This window comes from Balaenoptera ricei, chromosome 1 (assembly GCF_028023285.1).
Source record: "Balaenoptera ricei isolate mBalRic1 chromosome 1, mBalRic1.hap2, whole genome shotgun sequence".
NCBI lineage: Eukaryota > Metazoa > Chordata > Mammalia > Artiodactyla > Balaenopteridae > Balaenoptera > Balaenoptera ricei.
The window spans coordinates 32,418,787-32,446,545 of NC_082639.1; the positions used below are offsets into that span (position 1 = coordinate 32,418,787).

The following is a 27,759-nucleotide window of genomic DNA, read 5'->3' on the forward strand; positions in this document are numbered from 1 at the left end:
CTAGGCCTTGCTGCTAAAACTCAAAGCTTGCTTAGCATTCAAAATCAGCTTAACAAGCACGAGCCTAAGGACTCTCTCACAGAATTAAGTGTCAACTGCTCAGGAAGCCACCAAGATGATGTCCACTGTGTGACTTTGCCTTCTAAGGCAAATTACAAGCTGGTTTCTCTAAGCCATAGTTCTTAGACTCAGTCTTCACCATTCTGTGGTAGTAGTGCACATTTCAGCCACTTGAGACTCTACCAGATGAACTGGGAAGCACAGGATGTGAAGACAAACAGATTTCAATTACCAGCTCCAACACTCAGCAAGTCATTCAACCTGTCTGAGCTTCAGTTTTCTCACCTGTAAAATCCTCATGAGTTCTTATGAGCATTACACATGACAGTGCAAATAAAATCCCTAAGACAATGCCTGAAATATTTTTTTCAACTGAGTAAGCACTCAATTTACTTTAGTCATTATTGTTTTTACACCACTGATACCTGGAATTTTTCTCTTTAGAATCTCTGTTGAACAGATAATTATCTGCTTTAAGAAGGGCTTTCCTTCTGAGAATAACTGATAAAGAGACTTTCAACCCAGATAAAGACTCATTTACACACTTCTTCCCCTTGCCAGCCAGTCTGTGGGCATAGAGATAGATGACCTCTTTTCTATCAGAAGCCCTCTATAAGAGGTTGGGGTAGGGTGGGGAGAAAGATGTTACTAATCAAGGAGCATAAGGAAGAAACGTGTCTATTTGTTTTTTAAAAAGAGAAACAAATTCTATATCCCCCCCCTATAAATTAAGTATAAGAAACATACAATTACACAGTAATTGGAATAAAACTTCAAATATATAATCTGACTAACAAAGGGAAAGGAAGCAAGGAAAATAAAAGGGGAAGGGGAAATGGTGAGATACCAGAAGGGAGAGATGGAAAAGAGGAAGGGAGATGGGATAGGAGTTATTTGGTGGGAAAAGGTTTAACATGTTTGCCCAAGCCATGAAACAACTGTGATCCTAAGCAAAAACCTTTCTCTCTGGGCCTCAGTATCTACCACCCTCACCTGTCAAATCAAGAAGGTTGATCGAATACTTCTTAAGGTACTTTCAGTTCTGACACTCTGATTCTAGGTTCTTACTTAAATTCACAAATCTCCAATCCTCTAAGTGATCTGATTAAGTCAACCCCTGTTGTTGCTGCCCTTTAACTCTTTTAATTAGCTCTCCACTTTCCATCAGTTCTTTCTGAACAACTGAACTGTCTTACAGCAACCATGTTCATTTGGTGATATGTTTCAATATGCAAAGGGCTTTCATATACATTACTTCATCTGATACAAGTGCCTTATAAAGCAGGTACGGCAAGAATTATTATCTGCATTTTAGTCTCTGCCCACTCATGAACCCAATGTAAGAAAGTGAATATTATCAATTCTTTTGAAGCTTCCTATGTAGTAATTCCCATCACATTACTGCCCCTCTCTGAGGGAACCACTGTCTTGAATTGTTTTGTGTATTGTTTGTTTTTCATCATTCCCTTGCTTTTCTTTACATTATTACTGATGTATATAAAACCCTAAACAACATATTGGTTACCTTTGCTTGCTTTTTAACTTTTATAATAAATGGTATGACCATCTATGTATCCTTCTATAATCTCCCGCATTTTATGTTGTTTCTGAGATTCTTCCACATTGACTGATGCATGTAACTGCAACTTATTCATTTTCACTGCTGAAAAAGTACTTATATGAACAAAGCACATTTTATACATTCTTCTGTAAGTAGGAATTTGGGCATTTATATGTTTTTGCTGTTAAGAGCAATAATGTTGTTAAAATTAGATCTACCACCTATCTCCTGGTATACTTGCGGCAAGGCTTCTCGAGGGTAGATACCTAGGAATTGGAATGGTTGAAATACTTTCTTGCCAGTATGAATTCTTAATTCTAACATATCCAAATCTAGCTATTTTCCTCAAAAAAAACCCAAAAAACCAAAAAAACTATCATGGGCATAGATGGTAGTGATGGCTGCACAACAATGTGAATATATTTAAGACTACTGAACTGTACACTTATAAATGGTTAAGATGGTAAGTTTTATGTATATTTTAACACAATAAAAAGGAAAAATTGACTTAAAAAATCCTTAAAAAAAAAAAGACTATCTACAAAGTCCTTCCCTACTCTAAAATCACATAACTACTCAATTATATGTTATCCCATTTGTTTCAAAGTTTCATTTAAAAAAAATACATATTTACTTAACTCTGAAATCCATCTGGAATTTATGTCCATATAATAAGGACCTGATTTCTTTTTTTCCAAAAATAATTAACTGTCCCAGGAATAATTTTTTTTTAACTAGCTAAATTAATTATATTGCACAGACACAATAAAGTACGATGAAGAAAGGAATAATTATTAACTACTACATTCTTTCTCCACTGTTTTGAAATGCCACCTTGATCATAAGCTAAATATATACATCCATCTGAATTTGTATCTGACGTTTCTAATCTGTGCCATAAATTTGTCTAGTATTATGTAAGTTCCATGCTATTATAATTATTACGAATTTTCAATATGTTTTAATATGTAGCAGTCCAGATATTAAAGGCAGTCTGGACATTAAAATATAAGGGCAGCCCCCCCCATTATGTTATTCTTTTTTCCAAAATTTCTTGGTGTTACCCAGAACTATTTTTTCCTAATCTCTTTCGAATTCTAACTATAATTCCATTATATTTATAAATTAATTTCTTATCCCCATTTAAAGGGTGGGAAACTGAAGCTCAGTGGGGTAAACGCTTTACCCAATTAAATTTTTGTGGTCAGACGAGGCAGCTCTAAAACTAGGGCATGGATTTTCTGGCTCCTAAATCAGTGTTCTCTCCACTAAAACAGCACCTCTCAAATTTTAATATGCATGTGAATCACCCGGGACTCTAGTTAAATGCAGATTCTGATTCGGTAGGTCTAGAAAGAGGCCCAAATTCAGCACTTCTACAAGCTCCCAAGTGATGCTGATGCTGCAGTCTGAGGACAAGACTCAGAGTAGCAAGAACGCTGTATCTTTTCAATCCGAACCGTTCTCACGGGGATGCTACTACTGATCTTGGGTACCTCTGCTTAGGAGAAATTGTCACTAGAAAGAAAACGTCCTTGGCTTGGGCTGCCCTGCAGCCACCACGCCTAGCTGCTGTCTTTCCTAAGGATATCAGAGCAGTTGCTTTGTTCCTGAAGTCCACCACTGTGTAATTTGTCACAAGAGGATCCACAAAGCCGATCATGTGGTGCTGGCACAGACTCTGCTCTTGGGCAGAAACCTTGTTGGTGATGATGTCTAGACCTTCATAAACCTAGGGGAAAGAAAATTAGCATGAGAAAGTCATCTGTCTCCAAAAGATGCGCACTTGCTGGGCAGAAATGGTGATCTAGTCCTCCCTGCAGCCAAACCCCGGACTGACCCAAAGCACCAGAGGAAATGTGTTCTAACCAGAGCACAGCCAGATCCACATAATCCAAGACAAAGGAAACAGAAGAAAGCAGAACATTAGCTTTCTTATCAAATAGTGGCTATTAACTCAGACTTAAAGATAAAAAGTATACGTAAATCGGTGCCCAAATAAGAACTAACTCTGCAACATTAACTGGAGGTTCTTTGGCCCGAACTTCAAGCATTTAGAAGTGGGCAGGTTGTTACTACTTATCACAAGTCTCCAGAAAGGTAACATTTTGCATTGCTCATAGTTCTACTTCAAATGCTTAGATATTTTTTGGAGTTAAATACTCTGAAAGGTTTTTAGAATTTGTAAAAGATTGGCTCCATTTGTGGAGAAGTGGCCTATCTACAAAGATATATATAAAACACACACATACACACTTTGAAGTCAGAACCCCTAATACTGCTGAACTGTAGTAGAAACAGTGTGCCAAATTACTGCTTCAGGAGGTCAGCAAATACAGTCTAAATACTCAAAGGCAATATCCTGTCTGTAAGCTCTTGATCTGCCAATTCAACTAAAAAGTTCAAGTGTACTTTTTCTAAATGCAAGGTCTCAGATGGAGAAGAGATCTGAAAATACTAGTTTGAAAATAGGGATGAATGCTTTGAGATTAAATGTTCTCTCTGTAATCACTGATTCTACAGGGAGCACTGAATGAACAAATAAGTTCCACAGAGCCCACAAAGATGTTAAGAACATTTTTTATCTCACATTTCCCTTTACTTATATGGGTGTCAAATAAGTACAGTACAGTATAATGGTTAGGAGGAAGGACCCTGATGCCAGGCTGTCTCAGATCAATTCCCAGCTCTGCCACTTCCTAGTTATTTGTACTTGGAGTAGTCAGTTACTAACCTCTGCGTGCCTTAATACCTCATCAGTACAATGAGGATAATAATATCTATCTCATATGGTTGTTGTGTAAATTAAATGAGTTAATACATGTAAAGAACTTAGTTTTTGCCTGGCACATGGTAAATACTATGTAAGGGTCACTATATTACTACCCATATTACTACCATCAATACTATCACAACAACACAGAAAGAATGGGAAATAATTTTAGTGTCACTATCACTCTGAAGCCTCTGTGCTCCTAGCTACTGAGGTTACTTACTCAACAAGGATATAAGCTATCTTCAAGCAAAAAGAAAATTGTTAATTAAGTAAGACAGCACACAAGAATCTAAAAAAAGAGTGGATATATGTATATGTATAACTGATTCAGTTTGCTGTACACCTGAAACACAACATTGTAAATCTATACTGCAATAAAAATTTTTTAAAAAGAAACAAAAAAAACCTTATAGTACAACTTTCTTTGAAATAAATAAACCAATAAAACGGCCCTCTTAAAGAAAAACAAAACCAAAAAACAAAAGAAAACAACACACAGAAAATATATAAATAGAGCCATAGAGAAAGAACTAGCTTTGCCTTTAACCAACTCATCTATCTGTTCCTGACAAGAGAACTGCATTCTTACACCTAAATACTGATGGAATCTTAAATCATAGGGTGTTCTTTTCCATGTATCTTGAACAAGACTTCCTTCAAACATTAGACCATAGTATACAGTAGGGTATACTGTATACTGTGGTCTTCTGTGCAAATTAAGAAAACTAAAGGAGGGAAAAAGAATTAATAATTGTGTGTGCCTCTCCTTTTCCCACAGCCTTCAGTTGGCTCTACTGAAGCTTAGATTCCAAATGACCCAATGTTAAAGAATCAAGAAACAACCTGATTTTGCCAAAAGAGGACTTCTGACCTCTGTAAATAGATTCTCATTTTTAACACTGAGGTTAACGTTAAGAAAATGTATAGTTGCAAATGTATAGTTACCAGCCCCCACCTCCAAAAAAGCCAAAATGTAAACATCTCTACCAGCACATTCTATCAGATATGTAGATAAATTTGAAGATATATTTTCATCCTGTGTTCTGCCTTTAGGTGTATTTTCTAGAGCCCCTTAAAATGGCCAGTTTTAACAGATAAACACATAAACATAAAGCAAACAGAAGGGGACTTCCCTGGTGGCACAGTGGTTAAGAATCCGCCTGCCAATGCAGGGGACATGGGTTCGAGCCCTGGTCCGGGAAGATCCCACATGCCGCAGAGCAATTAAGCCCGTGTGCCACAACTACGGAGCCTGCGCTCTAGAGCCCGTGAGCCACAACTACTGAGCCCACACGCCACAACTACCGAAGCCCGCGCACCTAGGGCCCATGCTCCGCAACGAAGAGAAGCCACCACAGTGAGAAGCCCGAGCACCGCAACAAAGAGTAGTCCCCTGCTCGCAGCAACTCGAGCAGCAACGAAGACCCAACACAGCCAAAAATAAGTAAATAAATAAATTTTTTAAAAGAACAATAATAAATCAAACAGAAGGTAACCCTAGAACTAAGCTCACCTTATTTGCTGAAGGAAGTAGCCTAATGTACTGTTTATGGTATATATACAAATGTCAACGAATATCAGGAAGAAGAGCATTAATGGTTTAAAAAAACCAGAGTTCTTGCTCGTAGAGCTAACAAACTAAAAATTGTAACTGAATCTTGGTTAGCAATGTAAACTGTCATCTTTGAGTGACTTGTTAACCCTTTGTTTCCTGTACCATCAGATTAAAAGAAACTGAGCATAAAGATATAGGTGATACAAACTAGGTATCTGATGATAAAAGAATTATTGTTAACTTTTAGGTATAATATGCTTTTACGGTTATGTTAAAAAATAGAGTCCTTAACTTTGACATATACAGTATTTTGAAGTACATACAAATGAAAGTATATGATATCTCTTTTTAAAAAAGAAATCAGGGGACTTCCTTGGCAGTCCAGTGGTTAAGACTTCGCCTTCCAATGCAGGGGGAGCGGGTTTGATCCGTGGTCAGGGAGCTAAGATCCCACATGCCTCAAGGCCAGAAAACCAAAACATAAAACAGAAGCTATATTGTAAGAAATTCAATAAAGACTTTAAAAATGGTCCATATCAAAAAAATCTTTAAAAAAATAAATAAATTTTAAAACAGAAAAAAGAAATAGGAGCTGCATAGGTAAAGGATTAGTGGTTGCCAGAGGTGGGGGCATGGGGTGGGCAAAACAGATGAAGACAGTCAGAAAGCACAAACTTCCAGTTATAAAATAAATAAGTCACAAGGCTATAATGTACAGCATGGTTAATAATACCACTATTGCATATTTGAAAGTTGCTAAGAGTAAATTTGAAAATTTCATCCCAAGGAAAAAATAATTCTGTAACTATGAATGGTGATGGATGTTAACTATACTTATCATGGTGATCATTTCACAATATATACAAATGTCAAATCATTTTGTTGTACACCTGAAACTAATATAATGTTGTATGTCAATATTTATACCTCAATTAAAAAAATATTAGAGGTAATTCAAGGCTATGTCTATAATGATGTTGCTTCACTCTTTTCCAATCTAATATGACTTCTTTTGACAGGTACTGATACGCTGTTATAGTTGTGTTTACAAATGACGAGGCAGCTTGTGATCATAGTAACTGTGTATTTTAAAATTTTACTCAAATTGTTAACAAGCAAGAAGGCAAGGGTAGATGAAAGGCATATGTAAAGTATATCTATACCTGCACTGCACAAGAGCAAGAATGATGATGAGAAAATATTTGTTAATAACGACACAAGAGGTATGGATCACTGAATCAAATACACAGCTATGATGCAAATAAAATTCACAATACACTACTTATATTAATAACATTGTTTTATGCTTTATTTTGCTTTAACAGAAAAAAAAGAAAGTTTATATATTATAAACCAACTATACTTCAATTTAAAAATTAATTAGTTTTAAGTTTATGATGACTGGGGTCTGTGTTCCAATAGTGGGAGAGGAAGGACAGATTTTAATTGGAACAAGATTGGCCAAGTGTTCATAATTATTGAGGCTAGGTGACAGATATATGGGAGTTCAACTACTATTCGCTCTATTTTTTTATATATTGGGAAATTTCCGTAACAAAAGGAGTCTTTAAAACTTTTTGGAAGCACTTCACACCCATTAGGATGGCTATTATTAAAAAAATAAAACAAAACAGAAAATAACAAATGTTGGTGAGGATGTAGAGAAATTGGAATCCCTGTGCACTGTTGGTGGGAATGTAAAGTGATGCAGCTATGGAAAACAGTATGGCGGTTCCTCAAAAAATGAAAAGTAGAATTACCATATGATTCAGCAATTCCGCTTCTCGGTATGTACTCAAGAGAACTGAAAGCAGGGAGTTGAACAGATATATATATATACACACATGTTTACAGCAGCATTTTTCACAACAGCCAAAAGGTAGAAGCAACCCAAGTGTCCATCAGAGATAAATGGATAAACAAATGTGTTCTATACTTACAATGGAAGATTATTCAGCCTTAAAAAGAAAGGAAATTCTGACATGGATGAACTTGCTATAACATGGATGAACCCCAAAGACATTATGCTAAGTGAAATAAGCCAGTCACAAAAGGACAAATATTATGATCCCACTTATATGACATACATAGAATAGTCAAATTTTGAAACAGAAAGTAGAGTGGTGGTTGCCAGGGGCTGGGGCAGAGAGGAATGGGAAGTTAGTGTATAATGGGTACAGAATTTCAGTCTGGGAAGCGGAAAAAAGTTCTGGAGATGGAGAATGATGATGGTTGCAGAACAATCTGAATGTGCTTAATGCCACTGAAATGGTTGGTAAAATGGTAAGTTTTATATATTATGTATATTTTTCCACAACTTTAAAAAGACTTGATGATAGATTTTAGATACAATGAGAAACTAGTGAAAATTAGCACAATAAAATAAAAATGTCAAAGATTTGTTGAATTTTTCAATTCTTTTGAATATATACCCAGAAGTAGAACTGCTGAATCATACGAAATTTTTCAAAATTATTGAGAGGGCTGGTAGTGCTCTATTTCTTGAACTGAGTTGTGGTTACACACGTATTTTCACTTTTTGATAATTTATTGAACTGTGCAGTTATGAATTATGTTTTATGGTGCACATTATTTATTAATTAAAATCATACTGCTAGGCCAAAAAGCAAAAACAGAGCAACATTTTATACATTTGCATTAAGGATAAATATCTAAAGAAACCTAGAAACCAATCAGCTTTATAAATGTCACATTTGGTCCATATTCTTATTGTAAATGCCACAATTGGGCTTATAATTTTCTTACCTGTCTAGAAAACATCACTCCACGAGAACAGGTTTGTAGCTGACTGCCTGACATTTTGCCTATTTTCCATCTTTAATTATAGTTTCAGTGTGACTCTACCTATAGCAGAGTCAGCTCTAGGTGCTAGAAGAACTAAAAGGATCTGTGTTATCTTTTAAAGGCAGCACGTCACTCTGTTCCATTTCCCATTCTCCCAGAGGACACCTGTGATCTGTGTACGTAGAAATGACTAGATAAAATGCTTCTCTGCACAAATCAGATTTTGACAATACTAAGGGAACTCTGGCCTCTTTGTAAGACTTGATAACTGAAATACTCTGAGAAATTGCAGGTTTAACCTACTTAGCCAATTATCAACAAAACTGGCTTATCTCAGCAAACATTTACTGAGAGTCTACTGTGTGCCAGGTACTCTGCAAGACATTAGGAGTGCAAAGACTTAGAAAGGGTCCTTGTCCTCAAGGAGTCCAGTTAGCTAGAGACACAAATATACTATAAGGAGATAAGTGATATAAAGTTTATAAGAGAGAGATTAAAGATTGACTTACAATCTTCTCTAAATATCATGATCCCTAAACATTTAATGTTCTAGGTATTTAACTGGGTACTATAGGGAAATAACGCCTCTTTGTCTCACCTCTAATAGAGAGTTTATTTTCAGACTGAAAAAATTCTGAAAAAAGGCTACAAGGCTGAAATAACCCAAACTCTCCAAACCAACAGAGCTCAAGTGCCCAGAGGAGCTAATGAAGGTGAGGGAAATCTCCAACAGAGACCTAGAGGAAAACCAGCAGAATCTAGAGCTGTGGTTGTCTGTAAGCCGGAACTGAATTAGTCCATCAGGGGACGCTTGGCAACGTCTAGAAACGTTTTTGTTGTCACACTTTGGGGGTGGGGATGCTACTGGCGTCTAGTGGGTAGAGGCCAGGGAGGCTGCTAAACATCCTACGATACACAAGACAACCCCCTGCCCCCACAACAAAGAATTATCCAGCCCCAAATGTCGAGAGTCTCAAAGTTGAGAAACCCTGATCCAAAGACATTTCACCTTGGAGAAACTCCCCAAAAATCTGTACAGCCAAAGGTCCCACTCCTTGAAGCTCCAACCCTTTGGGGTTGGCATGCTGTAGGATGGCCCTAATGAGTGTGCTAACCAGCAGAGACACTGGGCAGATCCTGGAGCTCTGTCCAAGTGCTGGCTGGCTAAGATGCCCCAACACAGCTGCCTACAAACAAAAGGAAAAGCTACCCGCCACTAGTTTGGTTCCATCCTCTCAAGTTATCTTCCCCCTTTTGACTTCATTTACTTCCTAATCCAAATTAGATGCCGAAGCCCTTCAATCCCTTTCTTGCCTCTAGGGATTACACCTGCCTTGAAAACCACAATCTTGGATTATGCATCAATATAACTATCCATCCACCTTCTCTGCTGGCTGCCCACCACTGCTCCATGGATATCTCTCTCACTGAGATCACTAACGGACCCTGACTGCCAAATATAACATTTTTCTGCTAAGCTCTCAAAACATGTAATGGAAATACAACAATCTGATACTCCTGAGCTCTCCTTCATAAATCATTCTCCTTTGGGGACCTCGCTGGTGGTCCAGTGGTTAAGAATCCGCATTCCAATGCAGGGGATGCGGGTTCGATTCCTGGTCAGGGAACTAAGATCCCACATGCCACGAGGCAACTAAGCCCATGTGCCGCAACTACTGAGCCAGAGCCACAACTAGAGAGAAGCCTGTGCATCGCAACGAAAGATCCTGCATGCCGCAATGAAGATCCCGCGTGCCGCAACTAAGACCCAACGCAGCCAAATAAATAAATAAAATAAAATTTAAAATAAATAAATAAATAATTCTCCTTTGGGACTTCAAATGGCACCATCTTCTCCAGGTTTTCTTCCTATCTCACTGGACCTTCCTCAGCTTACTTTACTGAGGCCAGCCACTGATCTATTAGCAATGTCTGTCATGGGAACTATATGGAGAAATGGCAGTCTTCATGGCATCAACCTGCCATTTCTGTACTACAAACTCTCTGGGTGACCCCCATGGCTTCTACAACCATTTTTTGTGCTGATAACTCCTGAAATCCTATCTGTAATCTAGTTCTCTCTCATGATGCTAGAACTGTACATTTAACTGCCTAGTGGACATTTCCATCATCTATGAGAGGTATATAATATAGTGATGAAGCGGTTAACAGTAAGGACTCTAGAGTCTGATTGCCACGATTTAAATCCTGGCTTCACAACTTACTAGCTATGTAACCTTGGGCAAGATAGTAACCTCTCTGTGCCTCATAATCCTTATTTATAAAGTAAGGATAATCTTAAATCTACCTCAAAGGATTATTGTAAAAATTAAATAAATGATACAGCAAAGCATATGGAATAGGCCTGCCCTATAGGAAGCAGCAATAAATGTTAGGTAGCTATCATCATCATCATTATCACCCCAAACAGGCACCTGAAACCTGCTATGTCCAAACTGACCTCCTTATCTTCTAACCCATACTTGAGTGAACCACCTCGATAATCAAACCAAAAATCTTTAAGTGATCCTAGTATCTCTGTCTCTCTCCCCTCACATTTCCAATCTGTCTCAACTTCTATTCACACAAGTTCCTAAAATTATCTCAAAGTTTATCACCATTATCTTTCCCACTGCCATTACATCAGTTGAAGGCTTCATGATTTCACAGCTGAACTGTTCCATCAGCTTCCTCATTGATCTTCCTTCCTTTAGGGTATAACCCTTCCAATTTAGTCCACACTGCAGCCAGTGATCTTTCTAAAATGAAAATATGGCTTCATGCAGCCCCCAACTCTTTAGCACCACCTCTAATGAAAGCCTAGCACCACCTCTAATGAAAGCCTGCCTTGAGATCTCTCCCCAATCCTCCCCCATTCATGCTTGTCCTCCATGCTTCCACATTACCCTGTATTTACCTCTATCACAGAACTTCTTGTACATGTGAAGTATTTTGATCTCCCCCACTAGACTACAAGTTCGGAGGGAAGACTGTATTTTATCTCTAGTCTCAGCACCTGGTACAGTGTCTAATACATGGAATATACTCTATTAGTACTCTGTGCCAGAGGTACAGAGTGCTAGATCTCATGCTAAGAGTTTCACACCCTACGAAATTATGTTGCCTCATTTCACCAGTGAGGAAATAGAAACGTAGACACATTAGGTAACCTGCCTGAAGTCACACAGCTAGTTAGTGGCAGAGACAAACTTTGAATCCATGCCTTCTGACTTCACAATCAGTGTCCTTTTCCTACTATGTTGCTAATCTCTGCTCCGTACAAATCAGCTTTGTGACTTTGGAAAGTCAGTTTTCATTTCTGGAACCTCAAGTTCCTCATATCTAACATCCCTTCTAGTTCTAATAGTCCAAGCTTCAGGAAAAGTTTTGGCGTAGGAGGATAAAAGAAAAAATTTTTTTTTTTTAAAGATGTTGAGGGCTTCCCTGGTGACGCAGTGGTTGAGAATCTGCCTGCCAATGCAGGGGACACGGGTTCGAGCCCTGGTCTGGGAAGATCCCACATGCCGCGGAGCAACTAGGCCCGTGAGCCACAATTACTGAGCCTGCGCGTCTGGAGCCTGTGCTCCGCAACAAGAGAGGCCGCGATAGTGAGAGGCCCGCGCACCGCGATGAAGAGTGGCCCCCGCTTGCCGCAACTGGAGAAAGCCCTCACACAGAAACGAAGACCCAACACAGCCATAAATAAATAAATTAATTAATTAACTAAAAAAAAGAAAAAACAAACAAACAAAAAAAAAAGATGTTGACACTCGCCAGAAGGTTGATTTTCCTTTTTGATTAAAGGAATTTGAATTTGGTTATTCAACTGAAGAGATGTTGAAGAGTACAGAAAAAGTCAGTCTCTTGGCTAACTTTTCTTTAATAAAAGGATACCTTTTTAAAAAATTTACACTTTACTACATTGGAAACAATGAATTAGCTGCAGGAACATCATGGCAGGCAACTACTCCTTTTAGCTTTGTTTAGCAGAGATACAAATGCAGACACGTTGAATAAACAGCCAGATTAAGATGCCCAGAAAGCAGGAGAACCAGTACCTTGACCTGTTCAGTCAGTCTGGTAAAAGGAGTGGTTTGGAATTTATAGTGCCAATCATGACTTTTATTTTCTTATGGCTATCTCTCTTCAAAGGAAAAGGGATTAGAATCACATAAAGCTATGCTTATCAAATTAAGAAGTGCGCACAGGGCTTCCCTGGTGGCGCAGTGGTCCGCCTGCCAATGCAGGGGACACACGTTCGATCCCTGGTCCAGGAAGATCACATGCCGCGGAGTGACTAAGCCCGTGCGCCACAACTACTGAGCCTGCGCTCTAGAGCCCGTAAGCCACAACTACTGAGCCTGCGTGCCACAACTACTGAAGCCCGCGTGCCTAGAGCCCGTGCTCTGCAACAAGAGAAGCCACCGCAATGAGAAGCCTGCCCACCACAACGAAGAGTAGCCCCCACTTGCCGCAACTAGAGAAAGCCCACGCGTGGCAACAAAGAGCCAATGCAGCCAAAAATAAAATAAATTAAAATAAAACTAAATTAAATTAAAAAAAAAAAAAGAAGTGCACACAGCGAGTTCCCTGGTGGCCTAGTGGTTAGGATTCTGGGCTTTCACTGCTGTGACCTGGGTTCAATTCCTGTTCAAGGAACTGAGATCCCACAAGCCTCGCAGCACAGCCACAAAAAAAAGTGCATACATAATATGTATGTGATGTATTCTTCCAGAGCATCAATTACTTGGTGGCAACAAGAATTTGAAACATTTGTACATCTGAATAAATATAGACAGATAAGAACAGAGAATGCAAAATTAGCACATACTTGTAAGTTAAAATGAGACACTTTGCAATGCAGAGCCTATGCTGTGGCTGCTTAGAAGTCCACCTGCACGGGACTTCCCTGGTGGTCCAGAGGTAAAGAATCCGCCTTCCAATGCAGGGGACACAGGTTCACTCCTTGGTTAGGGAACTAACATCCCACATACTGCGGGCAACTAAGCCCACGCACCAGAACTACTGAGCTCGCGCGCCTCAACGAGAGAGCCCACCTGCCGCAAACTGTAGAGCCCACGCACCACTACAGGGCCCACGCGCCCTGGAGCCCGTGCGCCACAACTAGAGAGAGAAAACCCGCAAACCACTACTAGAGAGAAGCCCAAGCGCTGCCAACGAAGAGACCGCGTGCTGCAACGAAAAGTTCCCGTGTGCCTCAACTAAGACCCGACGCAGCCAAAAAGAAATAAATAAAATAAATACAAAATTTTTTTAAAAAAAGCAAAACGTTAAAAAAAAAAAAGTCCACCTGCAAACACTGATGAAGCATGGATATAAGTAAATTCAGAGATAACGTAACCAGTCTTATCACCTAAATTTTATGTTGAGAATACTGAGGCTCAGAGAGCTCCCCTGGCCATACAGTTGATGGTAGTGGAGGGAGGACTAAAGCCTAGATGCTCTGCCTATAACCCAAGCTGTTTCTGCTGCCTCTTATCAGTAGAAGTTTTATCTTCATTTGACTCTGGTCTGTTTGCCTGCTTAAAGTAATGAATTCCTACTGAGGTGGAATTAAATTCAAGAAGCTGAGGAGAATACAGCTACCATACTCTTGAGAACCTTGAAGGGGTTCAGTGTAAGTGTGACAGAAAGCTAGAAATATGCACACAGACAATGCCATGTGACTACAATGCTGAGACAGAAACAAAAGGGCTACTTTAAGAGAAAAAAACAAAGTTAATGATAAAGTTTCTATTTTGTGGCCATCTTTACAGCCTCAAGATTGGCCCACTTTTGATGGTTTCAGTGATATTTTCTCGGATAGCTATGATAGAGTATAATAGCTGAGATGCTCCATTACTTGGAGGTATATGTCTAAATTAGGGAGAGGAGTATAGCATAATAGAACCAGAAAATCCAGGTGCAAATCTGGCTCTGCAGCCCAGTTGTAGCCTTCATCTGGCAGGTTATTTAAGTATCTAATTTTCCTTTACCTCAAGTTTGCCTCTGTAAAATGCGGATAATAACAGCATCTAAACTCCTCACTGGGTCATTCTGAGGATCAGAGTTAATATATGTAAAATGTTTGGAACTGTGCCAGGCAGATGGTAAGCAGCACACAAATGCTTGGTATTACCTATATTTAATTGCTGGTGGTTAAATAAGATTTTCCTTGGCTCTTTGAGGTAAGTTCCCTGACTAGGGTTTGAAAGGAGAGAACCACAAAATACCAGAGCTGAAAGGAGCTTTAGACACTGAAACAAACAGACACTGTATGGCCCACAAAGCCTAAAATATTTACTATCTGGACTTTAATAAGTCTGCCAATCCCTGATCTAATCCAATCAGTTTCCCCTCCCTAACATATCCAAAGAGGAAATTAAAGCCCAGAGAGGGGCAGTAACTTTCCAAAGTTATATATATACAGTGAGTTAGTAGCAAAGCTGGGACTAAAACCCAGTTTTCCCAGTAAATAAAACTACCTACCAGGCTAAATAAGTGGGCTAAATGAAAACCTTAAAGACTGACTATAAATTAGGAGAGAATACTGGCACCTGAAGAGTTAGGCAAATCATCTAATCCGAATCAACAGGTATTTATTGAATACTATAAGCCTAGGCATCAGTATTTTTTTAATGCTCTCTAGGTGATTCCAATGTGCAGCTGAAGGTAAAAACCATTGTTATAAGTATTGTGCTAGGCAGCAAGACGTTAAAAAAAAAACAACAGAGAGAGAGAGCAAGGAAACTGGGTAGCTAACCAAAGGTATTCAGACCTAAGTAAGCCTGGACAATGCAAGATCCCATGTTTAATCTGCATCTACCTGCACAAATATGTAGGAGACTCCAAGGGGAGAGCAACATGCACAGTGAAGGCAAGGAGGCCCTGTATATATCTTCATTCACACTAGAGAATCAACAACACCTTTTATTCACATCTGTAAATTCCAACAGTTCAATGGATTATAAACTTCAGATGTCAACTCTTTCTAAAAGAATATTAAAACTAACTTGTACTCCTAAAAAGCGTATAAGAATATACAAATTAAAAACCTTTTTTTTTTTTTTTGGGAAGAACCTAGGGGCAGGACAGGAATAAAGATGCAGATGTAGAGAATGGACTTGAGGACACGGGGAGGGGGAAGGGTAAGCTGGGACAAAGTGACAGAGTGGTATGGACATATTTACACTACCAAATGCAAAATAGATAGCTAGTGGGAAGCAGCCACATAGCACAGGGAGATCAGCTCGGTGCTCTGTGTCCACCTAGAGGGGTGGGATAGGGAGGGTGGGAGGGAGACGCAAGAGGGAGGAGATATGGGGATATATGTATATGTATAGCTGATTCACTTTGTTATACAGCAGAAACTAACACACCACTGTAAAGCAATTATACGCCAATAAAGATGTTAAAAACAAAAAACAAAAAAACCTTAATATGGCAAAAAAAATTCATAAAAGTCAAAAGACAAATGACCAACTGAAAAAATATTTCCAACTCATGAGACTGGACAAAGGGTTAAAACTCACATTACACAAAATGCTCTTACAAATCGATAAACACAAAAATGAAAAACATTATACATAAGTAGGCATAATAGGTATTGAACAGGAAATTCAAAAAAGAAAAACACAAATGGCCAATGCACCCTTAAAGAGACAATTTACCTCAGAAATGAAATTTAAATGAAATCCATTTCTTGTCTACCAGACTGACAACAATGAAAAGATTGATAACACACAGAATTGCAAGGGTACAGGGAAATAGACATACTACCCCTACAAACTTTTTTGAAAGCAGTCTGGCAGTATGTATCAAAATGTAATGTGTGCAGCTCAAACAAAAAGACAAGGGACCCAATTTAAAAATAAGCAAAGGACCTGAACAGACATTTCTCCAAAGAAGATAAATAAATGGCCAACAAACACATGAAAAGATGCCCATTAGTCACTAGGGAAATGTAAATCCAAACCACAATGAGATACCACTTTCACACCCACTAGGATAGCTATAACTTTTTTTTTTTTTTTAAGGTAAATAAGTGTTGGAGAAGATGTGGAGAAATTGGTGTCCTCATACATTGATGGTGGGAATGTAAAATGATGTAGCCACTGTGTAAAACTGTTTGGCAATTTCTCAAAAAGTTAAACACATAATTACCATATGACCCAGCAATTCCACTCCTAGGTATATACCCAAAATAATTTAAAACATACTCAAATACATTACACATATGTTCATAGCAGCACTATTCACAATATCCTAAAGGTGCTAATGTTCATCAACAGATGGACAAACTGTGATGAATACATACAATGGAATATTATTCAAGTATGGAATGAAGCACTAATACATGCTACAACCAATGTAAGTGAAAGAAGACAGACATAAAAGGTCACATATTGTATGATCCCATTTCTATGAAATATCCAGAACAGGTAAAATCTATAGAAACTAAAAGCAGACTTGTGGCTGTCAGGGGCTGGGGGGGGGGAGGGGAAACTCAAAATAGTGGCTTAATGAGTACGGAGTTTTCTTTTGTGGTGATGGAAATGTTTTGGAACTAGATAGAAGTAGTAGTTGTTGTACAACACTGTGAATGTACTAAGTGCCAATGAATCGTTCTTTTTTTTTTTTTTTTTTTTTTTTGGCTATGCCGCACAGCATTTGGGATCTTAGTTCCCCGACCAGGGATCGAACCCGTGCCCCCTGTCCAGGGAAGTCCCTGAATTCTTCATTTTAAAATGGTTAATGTTATGTGAATTTAACCTCAATAAGAAAAATAATATAAAGGAAGCATATACTCTTGGGACTTCCTGGCAGTCCAGTAGTTAAGACTTTGCCTTCCAGTGCAGGGGGTGCGGGTTCGATCCCTGGTCAGGGAGCTAAGATTCCACATGCCTCAAGGCCAGAAAACCAAAACATAAAACAGAAGCTATATTGTAACAAATTCAATAAAGACTTTAAAAATGGTCCACATCAAACAAACAAAAAAATCTTAAAAAAAAAAGTATATACTCTAATAAAGCTCTTAGAAAACTGGAAGAAGAAGAAAGTAACATGTACAGCCTCTCACCCAGCAATCCCATTCCAGAAATTTACCCTGAAGAGAGAATCACACAAATGCAGAGATGTTTGTGCAAAGATGTTCATCTCAGCATCATTTATTACAGCAAAAAAAAAAAAAAACCAAAAAACTAAACCTACTAAATGTCCTTCAGCAGAAACCTGGTTAAGTAAATTATGATACCCCCATAAAATGGAATACTACACAGAGATTAAAAACAATAATGTAGAAAGTCGGACAGCTTACACTATCAAATTTCAAGACTTATTATAAAGCTACAGTAACTAAAGACAATGCAATACTGGCAAAAGAACAGACACACAGGTCAATGCAACAGATTAGAGGTCCCAGAAGTAGACCCACACAAATATAGTCTTTGACAAAGGTGCAAAGGCAATTCAGTGGAGAAAGGACAGTCTTTCAAAATCAGAGCTGGTACAACTGGACATTCATACGTATCTTACACCTTATATAAAAATTCACTCAAAACAGATCACAGGCCTAAATGTAAAATGAAAAGCTATAAAACTCATATATATATATTTAAATATATATATAAATATATATAATATATATAAATATATATATATAAAACTTCTTTTTTAAAAAATAGGAGAAAAATCAGCATGACCTTGGGTTTGGCAATGAGTTGTGTTTTTTGCTTTCTTTTGGCCACAGCACACTGCTTGCGGGATCTTAGTTCCCAGACCAGGGATTGAACGCGGGGCCATGGCAGTGAAAGCGCTGAGTCCTAACCACTGGTCTGCCAGGGAATTCCCTGGCAATGAGTTTTTAAGATATGACACCAAAGCCACAATTCATAAAAGAAAAAATAGATAAACTGGACTTAATGAAAATGTAAAATTTTCTTCTGTGAAAGACACTGTGAAGAGAATGAAAAAATAAGATACAGATTAGAAGAAAATATTTGCAAATAACATGTCTATATAAAGGATTTGTATACAGAATATATGAAAACAACTCTTAAAATTCAACAATAAGACAGCCCCCCCCCAAAAAGATCTGACAGACACTTCACCAAAGATATACAGATAGTAAATAAGCATGTGAAAAGATGCTCAACATCATTAACCTTTAGGGGAATGCAAATTAACCACCACAGATACCAGTACACACCTATTAGAACTGCTAAAATTAAAAACAACAACAAAAAATAAAAAATAAAAAAAAATAAAAACAACAACAATACCAAATGCTGGAAAGAATACAAAGAAACAGAAATTCTCATTCACTGCTGGTAGGAATGCAAAATGGTACAGTCATTTTGGAAAATAGTTTAGTAGTTTCCTATAAAGTTAAACCACTAGCTATGTTTATAATAGCTTTCTTTACAGCTACTAAAAACTTGACACTCAGATGGTCTTTCATAGGTCAGTGAACATATTACGTACAATGGAATAATACTCAACAAAGAGAAATGGACTCATGCAACAACACTGAAGAATTTAAATGTATTTTGCTAAGTGAAAAAAGTCAGACCCCAAAGGCTGCATGTTGTACGACTCCATGTATGTGACCTTCTGGAAAAGGCAAAACTATAGGGACAGAAAACAGATCAGTGGTTGCCAAAAATTGGTGTAGGTAGAGGAGTTGACTACAAAGAGGCCACATAAGGCAATTTTTAGAGTGATGGAAGTGTTCAGTATGGTACTGTGATGGTGGATACCTGACTCTCTCCATTTGTAAAAACCCACAGAACTGTGCACAACAATGAATGCACCCTACTGTATGCAAATTAAAAAAAATAATAACCAGAATGTCTGAAGAACCAGGACAGAACACAGACTGCAATAAATGAATCTAATTATACTACAAATGTGTGACATAACTTCACTGGAGGGGGGGTGGGGAGGAGCTGACCTAAGTAACTTTGTAAAACAATGTTATGACTAGATACTATATGGCTAAAATGAACAAAAAGAACTGAACACAAACATTATACTGTAGTTGGTAAATTTGTTCTCACAGTATTAACTACTTAAACTACTTCACAGGTTGTACAAATAAGAAAATATTTGTAGAGAAGGAGAGCCAGGTTCATTACTCTGAGAAAGAAGTCACAAATAAGCAAGAAGGGAAGATTAATATAAACCCTGTGGTGGAGCAGAGTCAGAGATATCAGTATAAATTCATGTTTATTTTAATATACATACAGATAGATACAGAAATATAGATATTTGTGTATACATGAATTAGTGTATATACATATGTTTCCTAGCAACAAGCACACTTAGCACCCAGCTCTTGGTATCTAAATACCATTCACCAAAAAAAGGAACCAGGGGGACTTCCCTGGTGGCACAGTGGTTAAGAATCTGCCTTCCAGGGCTGCCTTGGTGGCGCAGCGGTTAAGAATCCGCCTGCCAATGCAGGGGACACGGGTTCAAGCCCTGGTCCTGGAAGATCCCACATGCCGTGGAGCAACTAAGCCCGTGCGCCACTACTACTGAGCCTGCGCTCTGGAGCCCGCGATCCACAACTACTGAAGCCCGCATGCCACAACTACTGAAGCCTGTGCGCCTAGGGCCTGTGCTCCATAACAAGAGAAGTCACAGCAATGAGAAGCCCATGCATCACAATGAAGAGTAGCGCCCGCTCGCCGCAACTAGAGAAAACTCGCATGCAGCAACGAAGATCCAACACAGCCAAAAATAAATAAATAAATTTTAAAAATAAAAATGAAAAGGAACCAGGGCTCCTTGGAGAAATGGATGATTCTAGGACTGGAGCAGGACAAATGTAAGTTGAAAGCATCTTGTAGTGCCAGAAAGGAAGTGCTAAACAAACAAATATGGGGCATGCCAAAGGACACAGGAGTCAACATGAAAGAGCACCCAATAACCAAGTTGAAATAATCTGAGCAATAAAATAAATAACTTAGTACTGGATTATAACCCAAGAAATAAAATAAATATCCCTACTGATGTAAGTAAATAGGGGAGAGAGGACAAATCTCTGCAAAAGAATTTCAATTAATAAAAGTAGGAGGACTTCCCTGGTGGTGCAGTGATTAAGAATCCTCCTGCCAATGCAAGGGACACGGGTTTGATCCCTGGTCCAGGAAGATCTCACATGCCATGGAGCAACTAAGCCCATGCACCACAACTACTGAGCCTGTGCTCTAGAGCACGTGAACCACAACAACTGAAGCCCGCGCGCCTAGTGTCTGTGCTCTGCAACAAGAGAAGCCACCGTAATGAGAAGCCTGCACACTGCAACGAAGAGTAGCCCCCACTCACCGCAACTAGAGAAAAGCCCGCGCGCAGCAATGAAGACCCAATGCAGGGACTTCCCTGGTGGCGCAGTGGTTAAGAATCCGTGTGCCAATGCAGGGAACACAGGTTCGAGCCCTGGTCCGGGAAGATCCCACATGCTGCGGAGAAACTAAGCGTGTGTGCCACAACTACTGAGCCCGCGCGCTACAACTACTGAAGCCCATGCGCCTAGAGCCCATGCTCTGCAACAAGAGAAGCCACCTCAGTAAGAAGGCCACGCACCGCAACGAAGAGTAGCCCCTGCTTGCCGCAACTAGAGAAAGCCCGTGCGCAGCAATGAAGACCCAACACAGCCAAAAATAAAAAGATAATAAATTTATTTTTAAAAAAAGACCCAACACAGCCAAATAAATAAATAAAGAAATAAAGAAATAAATAAAATAAAGACCCCAAACATACACATAATTAAAAATAAAATAAAGTAAAATAGAAGTAGGAGGAATGAAGGAAATTACCACAATAATTATAGCAGGAAAGATTCATTGATAAATGTTAAAATTAGGAGGTGAAACTTTAAGGAAAAACAAGATATCTGCATTGCCTCAAGCATCTCCCCTAAAATATTAATTACTGTGGTGCTTTTATCATATGCCCACAAATTCTTTGATACTCCTCGCTTCAGGATGTGGAGCTTAAATCCCCTCCCCTTCAATGTGGGATGGACTTAGCAACTCATTTCCAAGAGAGTATAGAAAGGAAAAATAGGGACTTCCCCAGGGGTCCAGTGGTTAAGACTCGGAGCTTCCACCGCAGGGGGTGCAGGTTCAATCCCTGGTCAAGGAACTAAGATCCCACATGTCACATGATACAGCCAAAAATAAATAAATAAATTTTTTAAAATGAAAAGAAAAAGATTTAACTTTACAGTAGAGGAAGCTGGCAGACACAACCTAAACCAAATGATCAAGGTTAACATCACCAGTTGATGTTAAATCATGCTGACATTATACCCTGATATGATGCAATGAGAAAGGTACTTCACCTCTGTGGTATGCCTTCTCAAAATTCATAATCATGTGAAACCATCAGACAAACCCAAACTGAGAGACAATCTACAAAACAGCTGATCAGTACACTTCAAAAAGTAGCAAAGTCATGAAAGACAAGGAAAGACCAAGAAATCTGTCACAGATTGGAGACAAGCAGACATGAGGACTAAATGCAATATGGTATCCTACATTGGATCCTGAAACAGAAAAGGGACATTAGTAGAAAAACTGGTAAAATCCAAATAAAGTCTACAGTTTAGTTAACAGTATTGTGCCAATGTCAATCTCTTAGTTTTGATGAATGTGCCATGATGATATGTTAATTTTAGAAGAAGCTGGGTGAAGAATATACAAGAACTCTCTGTACTATCTTTGAAACTCTTGTGTAAATCTTATAATTACTTCAAAATTTAAAAACTAACAGTAATGTAGAACAGGGTTTCTCAGCCTCAGTACAATATATTGATATTTTGGGCCAGATAATTCTCTGTTGGGAGCTGTTTTATGCATAGCAGGATGTTCTGCAGCACTCCTGGCCTCTACCCACTAGACGCCAGGAACCCACCTTTCCATTTGTTACAACCAGAAACGTCTCCAGAGATTGCCAAGTGTCCCCCGGGGGGGCAAAATTACCCCAGATAGAGACCGAGATGAGGGTTCAAGAAAGTAATTTTTGGTAGGGGTGAGATAATAATAGGGCCTACCTAATAAGGTTGTGGTGAGGATATTAAATGAGATAATATATGTCAAACTTCTAGAACACCGCCTGACATATATTTTATTATTGTTATTATTTTCAGTATTATTATTATTCATGGTACAGTGGTAAGAGCTTGAACTCTGGCTGCCACAATGACGAAGGAGGAGCAGTGAAGTTTCAGCTCAGAAGTAGGGCCCCAAAGGTAAGTAAGGAGACAAACAGGACCCTGGTCTGATTCAAACTTATCTAAAGAATCCAACAAACTATACAGGAAACCACAACCAGTTCAGTTAAGCCATACTAGAGTATATGCAGAGCACATAGGTGAATTCCTATATACCCAAATAACTTACACCCCTCAAACATATATTCCTACTTGAAGTGGAGCTGTTTCAACACCCTGCCCCAGGCACTGAAACATCAGGGCAGCACCCCATCCTCACAAATCTGAAACTGCAAGTCCCATTTGTGCTCTCCTATGGTTTCCCATTTAGCCAGTAGTCACTTCTCTTTCCTTACATAACATGGGAGGTTTGACTCTAAAGTTCTTCCCACAGCTGCAAAAAAACTGAATATATATGTACAACCCACCCAAGCTTAATACTGTAGCCAAAGGAAAACCAAATTCACTCACAACGGATCTGAACCCAGGGACCTAGAAATTTATATATTTTTAGATGAGTCAAAAATTTTGAGATTTCCTCTGGCCTACTCTCAAGCTCAGTCCTTTAAAACACTGCCTCTGTAAGTTGTGGCAAGTAGCCTCTGGATAGCCCTCATTTCTCCTAGTTAACAGATTTTTCTAGCTTTCATTTTCATGTCCTAGTAAGCCACTGTGATCCACTATCCCATCTCTCCTTTCATATCTCTCCCCCATACAACCCAGATCTCCCTTGAGCACTATCAGACAAACAGTCCTTTGGTAAAAAAACACTGCTCCTAAATTATGTTCCAAAGCAGACAACGAAGGCAGAACTCCACATTTATTAGGTGACACATAGCCTGCTTACTAGTCAGACTGCCAAAAATAATTTGCTTCCCCTCTTGTAGGTTTAGGCAAACACAAGGGAACTGTGCTCCTATGTATGACTGCTGCTTCTCCACAGGACTTGAAGAACTAAGGCATTAGAGATACTTCCTCTCTATAAACGCAAATAGGACACTTTGTTTATTTTCTCTTGGCATATAGTTGGTAGTCTGTATTTCCAGGCAGCCATTGTGCATCTTTTGGCAAGTGCCTTCAAATTTCTCAGTACAATGTTTCATCCAGTCACTGAAGGCGATGCATTGTACCTTAAATTTACATGCCAAGAAAAAGACTCAGACTGAAAAGAAGACCTTCAGTATCATCTTCCTGCAATATATCAGGCACTACACATGAGTTAGAAGACCCAGATCCAATTCCCAGGTGTGCAAGTGTCTCGCAGTGTGATCTCTAGTCTGCTCTTTAATCTTTCTTCACCTCAGTTTTTCCATCCTGGAAAGCAGGGATTGTATTACCTGTCCCTCCTTGAATTTAGACTCTTACTGCTAGCTGAGAATATTTATGCTTCTACAACTTGTGAAACTGGGGTTTGGAAAACTCAGAAAATTAAGCATAAATGTTTCTCACTTTTGTCAGACCTACCATGAAAAATCCACAGTTGAGCCCAGCAGAAGTCCCTAAGCAAGTAATCCCTCAGAAAGTTAGTTCTGACTTCCCACTCAACAGACCACTGACACAAGAATGAGAAGTGACAGGCCAGGCAGGACCTTAGGTGCCACATGGCTACAAAAGCAAGTCATTGGCTACTATGTTCCCTGACAATATTATCACCCTAGACACACTACCCTCAACACCCCATTGGGGTTTTATCTCAAAGAAGCTACCTCAATACTTAAGAGCACTTACTTCTTCAGTGTTTACAAAAAACAAGCACTTTCCCTGGATGGGAAGTGCCCTGCCGGGATTGCCTTGGGATGACCCTACAGTTAAGGTAGGACAAAGGGATGACAAAAGAAGTATGAGGTGCAAGAGAATTTAAGATTTAAGGCAGTGTTTTACAATCCTTTCTGAGTTACTGGTACAATTCTGAAATACAAAATTCTGGGCAGCATTCCAAAAGAGATTATTAAAATTCAAATACTGGTTTTTAGAAAGATCAATCTGGAAACTTGAAAAACCTTTCTAATTATCCACTTTCCATTTGGTCCCCCTTTAGTCTGCGTGGCTGTCACAAGGAAGTTTACTGCTCAGTCTAGGCTCTCCACAAGGCCTAGTTTCCCTCTGTTCCACTAAACACTGCCTTTGGTATCTTCGAATTACTGACATTAAATTATATCTCAGCTGCAGTAAGTTTCAACCCCCTAGCAATGCATCACTTGGCCAACACTCAGCTCAACACTCAACTTGAGAGAGATCATTATGAATTCACACTAAGATCCACAATATGAATCCTAAAATACATTTTATATCCTGATCAAAATGTAGCACACTCCTATGAAGGATGAGTGTCATACAAGTTAAGAAATACTCTCTTAATAATTGAATTCCACAGCTCCTGCCTCATCTAAAGGGATAACTTTGTGTATAGATAAGACAGGCACTGAGCATGGAAAGTAGAGACCTATGTCCAACTCCAGGTCTGCTACTTACTGTAAGACCTTGTACCTGTTTCCTTAACCGTGAAGTGATAATAATGTCTACCTTACAAGGATATTGTGAGGATAAAAAAGCATATGTAAGCATTTTATAAACAGTGCTATTCAAATTTAAGTTATTATTCTGCCTGTGGATTTAACTAAAGCTGAAAAAGTTCTTTTAAGAAGCTGGTTAGAGACTTCCCTGGTGGTGCAGTGGCTAAGAATCTGCCTGCCAATGCAGGGGACATGGGTTCGAGCCCTGGTCCGGGAAGATCCTACATGCCGCGGAGCAACTAAGCCCGAGCACCACAACTACTGAAGCCCGTGCGCCTAGAGCCCGTGCTCTGCAACAAAGAGTAGCCCCCACTCTCTGCAACTAGAGAAAGTCTGTGTGCAGCAACAAAGACCCAACACAGCCAAAAATAAATAAATAAATAAATTTATTTAAAAAAAAAAAAAAAAGAAGCTGGTTAACTCCAACATTAAGAATGTCATTTGTTGGGACTTCCCTGGTGGCGCAGTGGTTGAGAATCTGCCTGCCAATGCAGGGGACACGGGTTCGAGCCCTGGTCTGGGAAGATCCCACACGCCGCGGAGCAAATGGGCCTGTGAGCCACAACTACTGAGCCTGCGCGTCTGGAGCCTGTGCTCCGCAACAAGAGAGGCCGCGATAGTGAGAGGCCTGCGCACAGCGATGAAGAGTGGCCCCCGCTTGCCGCAACTAGAGAAAGCCCGTGCACAGAAACGAAGACCCAACACACCCAAAAATTAATTAATTAATTAATTAATTTTTTAAAAAAGTGTTTCATTGTTTAAAAATATATATATATATTTTTTAAAAAAAAAGAATGTCATTTGTTCACATGCTTACGAAAATTTTCTGAGTCAACCTCAAGTCACTGAAAAGCATTATCTCCTTCCATTGGCTAAAAAACAAGCAGAGTAGCACTACCCTACCAGGAGCATGGTGAGCAAAGGGAGAAATGAAGAACTGCGTATACCCACAGTGAATAGGGCAGAGATACTTTATTTCATTATTTGAACTGAAAAGTAAAAATCAAAGGTCAAAGTTTTCCAACGGGTCTGAGAGGAATATATCCATGTTATGAATATTAAACACAACCTACTGCCAGTTCAGAAAGCTCAATTATCTTCAAAGTGTTTTTCACACATTAATTAAACCTCACGGCATCCCAAGGATGAAAGAAATTTAATTTTCATATTCTAGTTATTTATAACCACAGGAAGAATCGAAATGGATCGTGATGTGCCATTTTGATAAGACAGGTCAACAAATGTTTCATCAAATGTTAAGGATCTACCATATCATCAGCACTATATAAGGCACAAAGTGTCTAACTGATGTGGCCTATTTCATATCGAGCAAGACCTCTAGCAAGCTCAACCTTATGGTACACAGCTATGAGTGAAGAAACATTTCTGAATAATGGATAACAGCAATTACAGAGCTATAACCAATCCTTATTGCTAGAAGCCGCTAATTTACTTAAAAACATTTGTAAAATTAAGATGTTTTATTGAGAATGCTTTCCTGACAAGGACTATGTGTGGTACATGAGGAAGAGCCGGAAACAGGGAGCAACAGTGTGTTGTGTTGTTTTAAATAGGATTGTCAGAGGCCTCAATAAGATGACATCTAAGTAAAGACCTGAACAAAGAGAGGAAGCAAGCCACACGCTTATGTAGGGGAAGAGATTCCACCAGGCAGAGGGAACCTCTGAGTGTAAGAGTCCTAACGTGGGATCACACCTGCTGCATTCTTCACACACCCACTAGACTTTCCCCATGGATGTCCTGCTGCCACCTCCACTGTGCCCCACCAGATCTTCCTGACTTCCAGGCTCACCATACTCTCCCAGGCACACAAACCTGAAACACACTGTGTGCACTGCTCTCTTCTTTCCACAATCAGTGACCAACTCATACTGTAACATGATACTACCTTCAAAATGTTACATCTTTCTCTTCCATTCATTCCCACTAACATACCAGCCCAAAATTACAGAACATTAAGACTGCAATGGACCTTAGATATTATCAGTGAAATGCCATCTTACTGAAGCCCATATTACCCAAGTCTCGGAAGTATCAAGCCAAAGATCTATTATTACTACATTCTTGGATTTTTTTTTGGTATGCCCCTCCCACCCACCCCCAAATCCAATTCATCGGCAAACTGCTCACAAATGAATGCTTCTTACACAGTCTTCATCATGTTACTCATCCCCCATTCCACAATATCTACAATACCTGTTAAATAGTCTCCTTTCACTGTCTTACATGCACACTAAGCTCATTTCACCT

The 27,759-nt window shown here is 39.1% G+C and overlaps 1 protein-coding gene across 1 annotated transcript in view; it reads right to left on the reverse strand.

Annotated features, from left to right (window-relative positions):
* The window catches only part of TRIT1 (tRNA isopentenyltransferase 1), a 43,538-nt gene that overhangs the window by 13,652 nt on the left and 2,127 nt on the right, over window positions 1-27,759 (reverse strand). Inside the window, exon 2 of the mRNA XM_059919710.1 lies at window positions 3,211-3,353. Coding sequence (XP_059775693.1) covers window positions 3,211-3,353 — 143 coding nt within the window. The remainder of the gene's footprint in view (window positions 1-3,210; window positions 3,354-27,759) is intronic.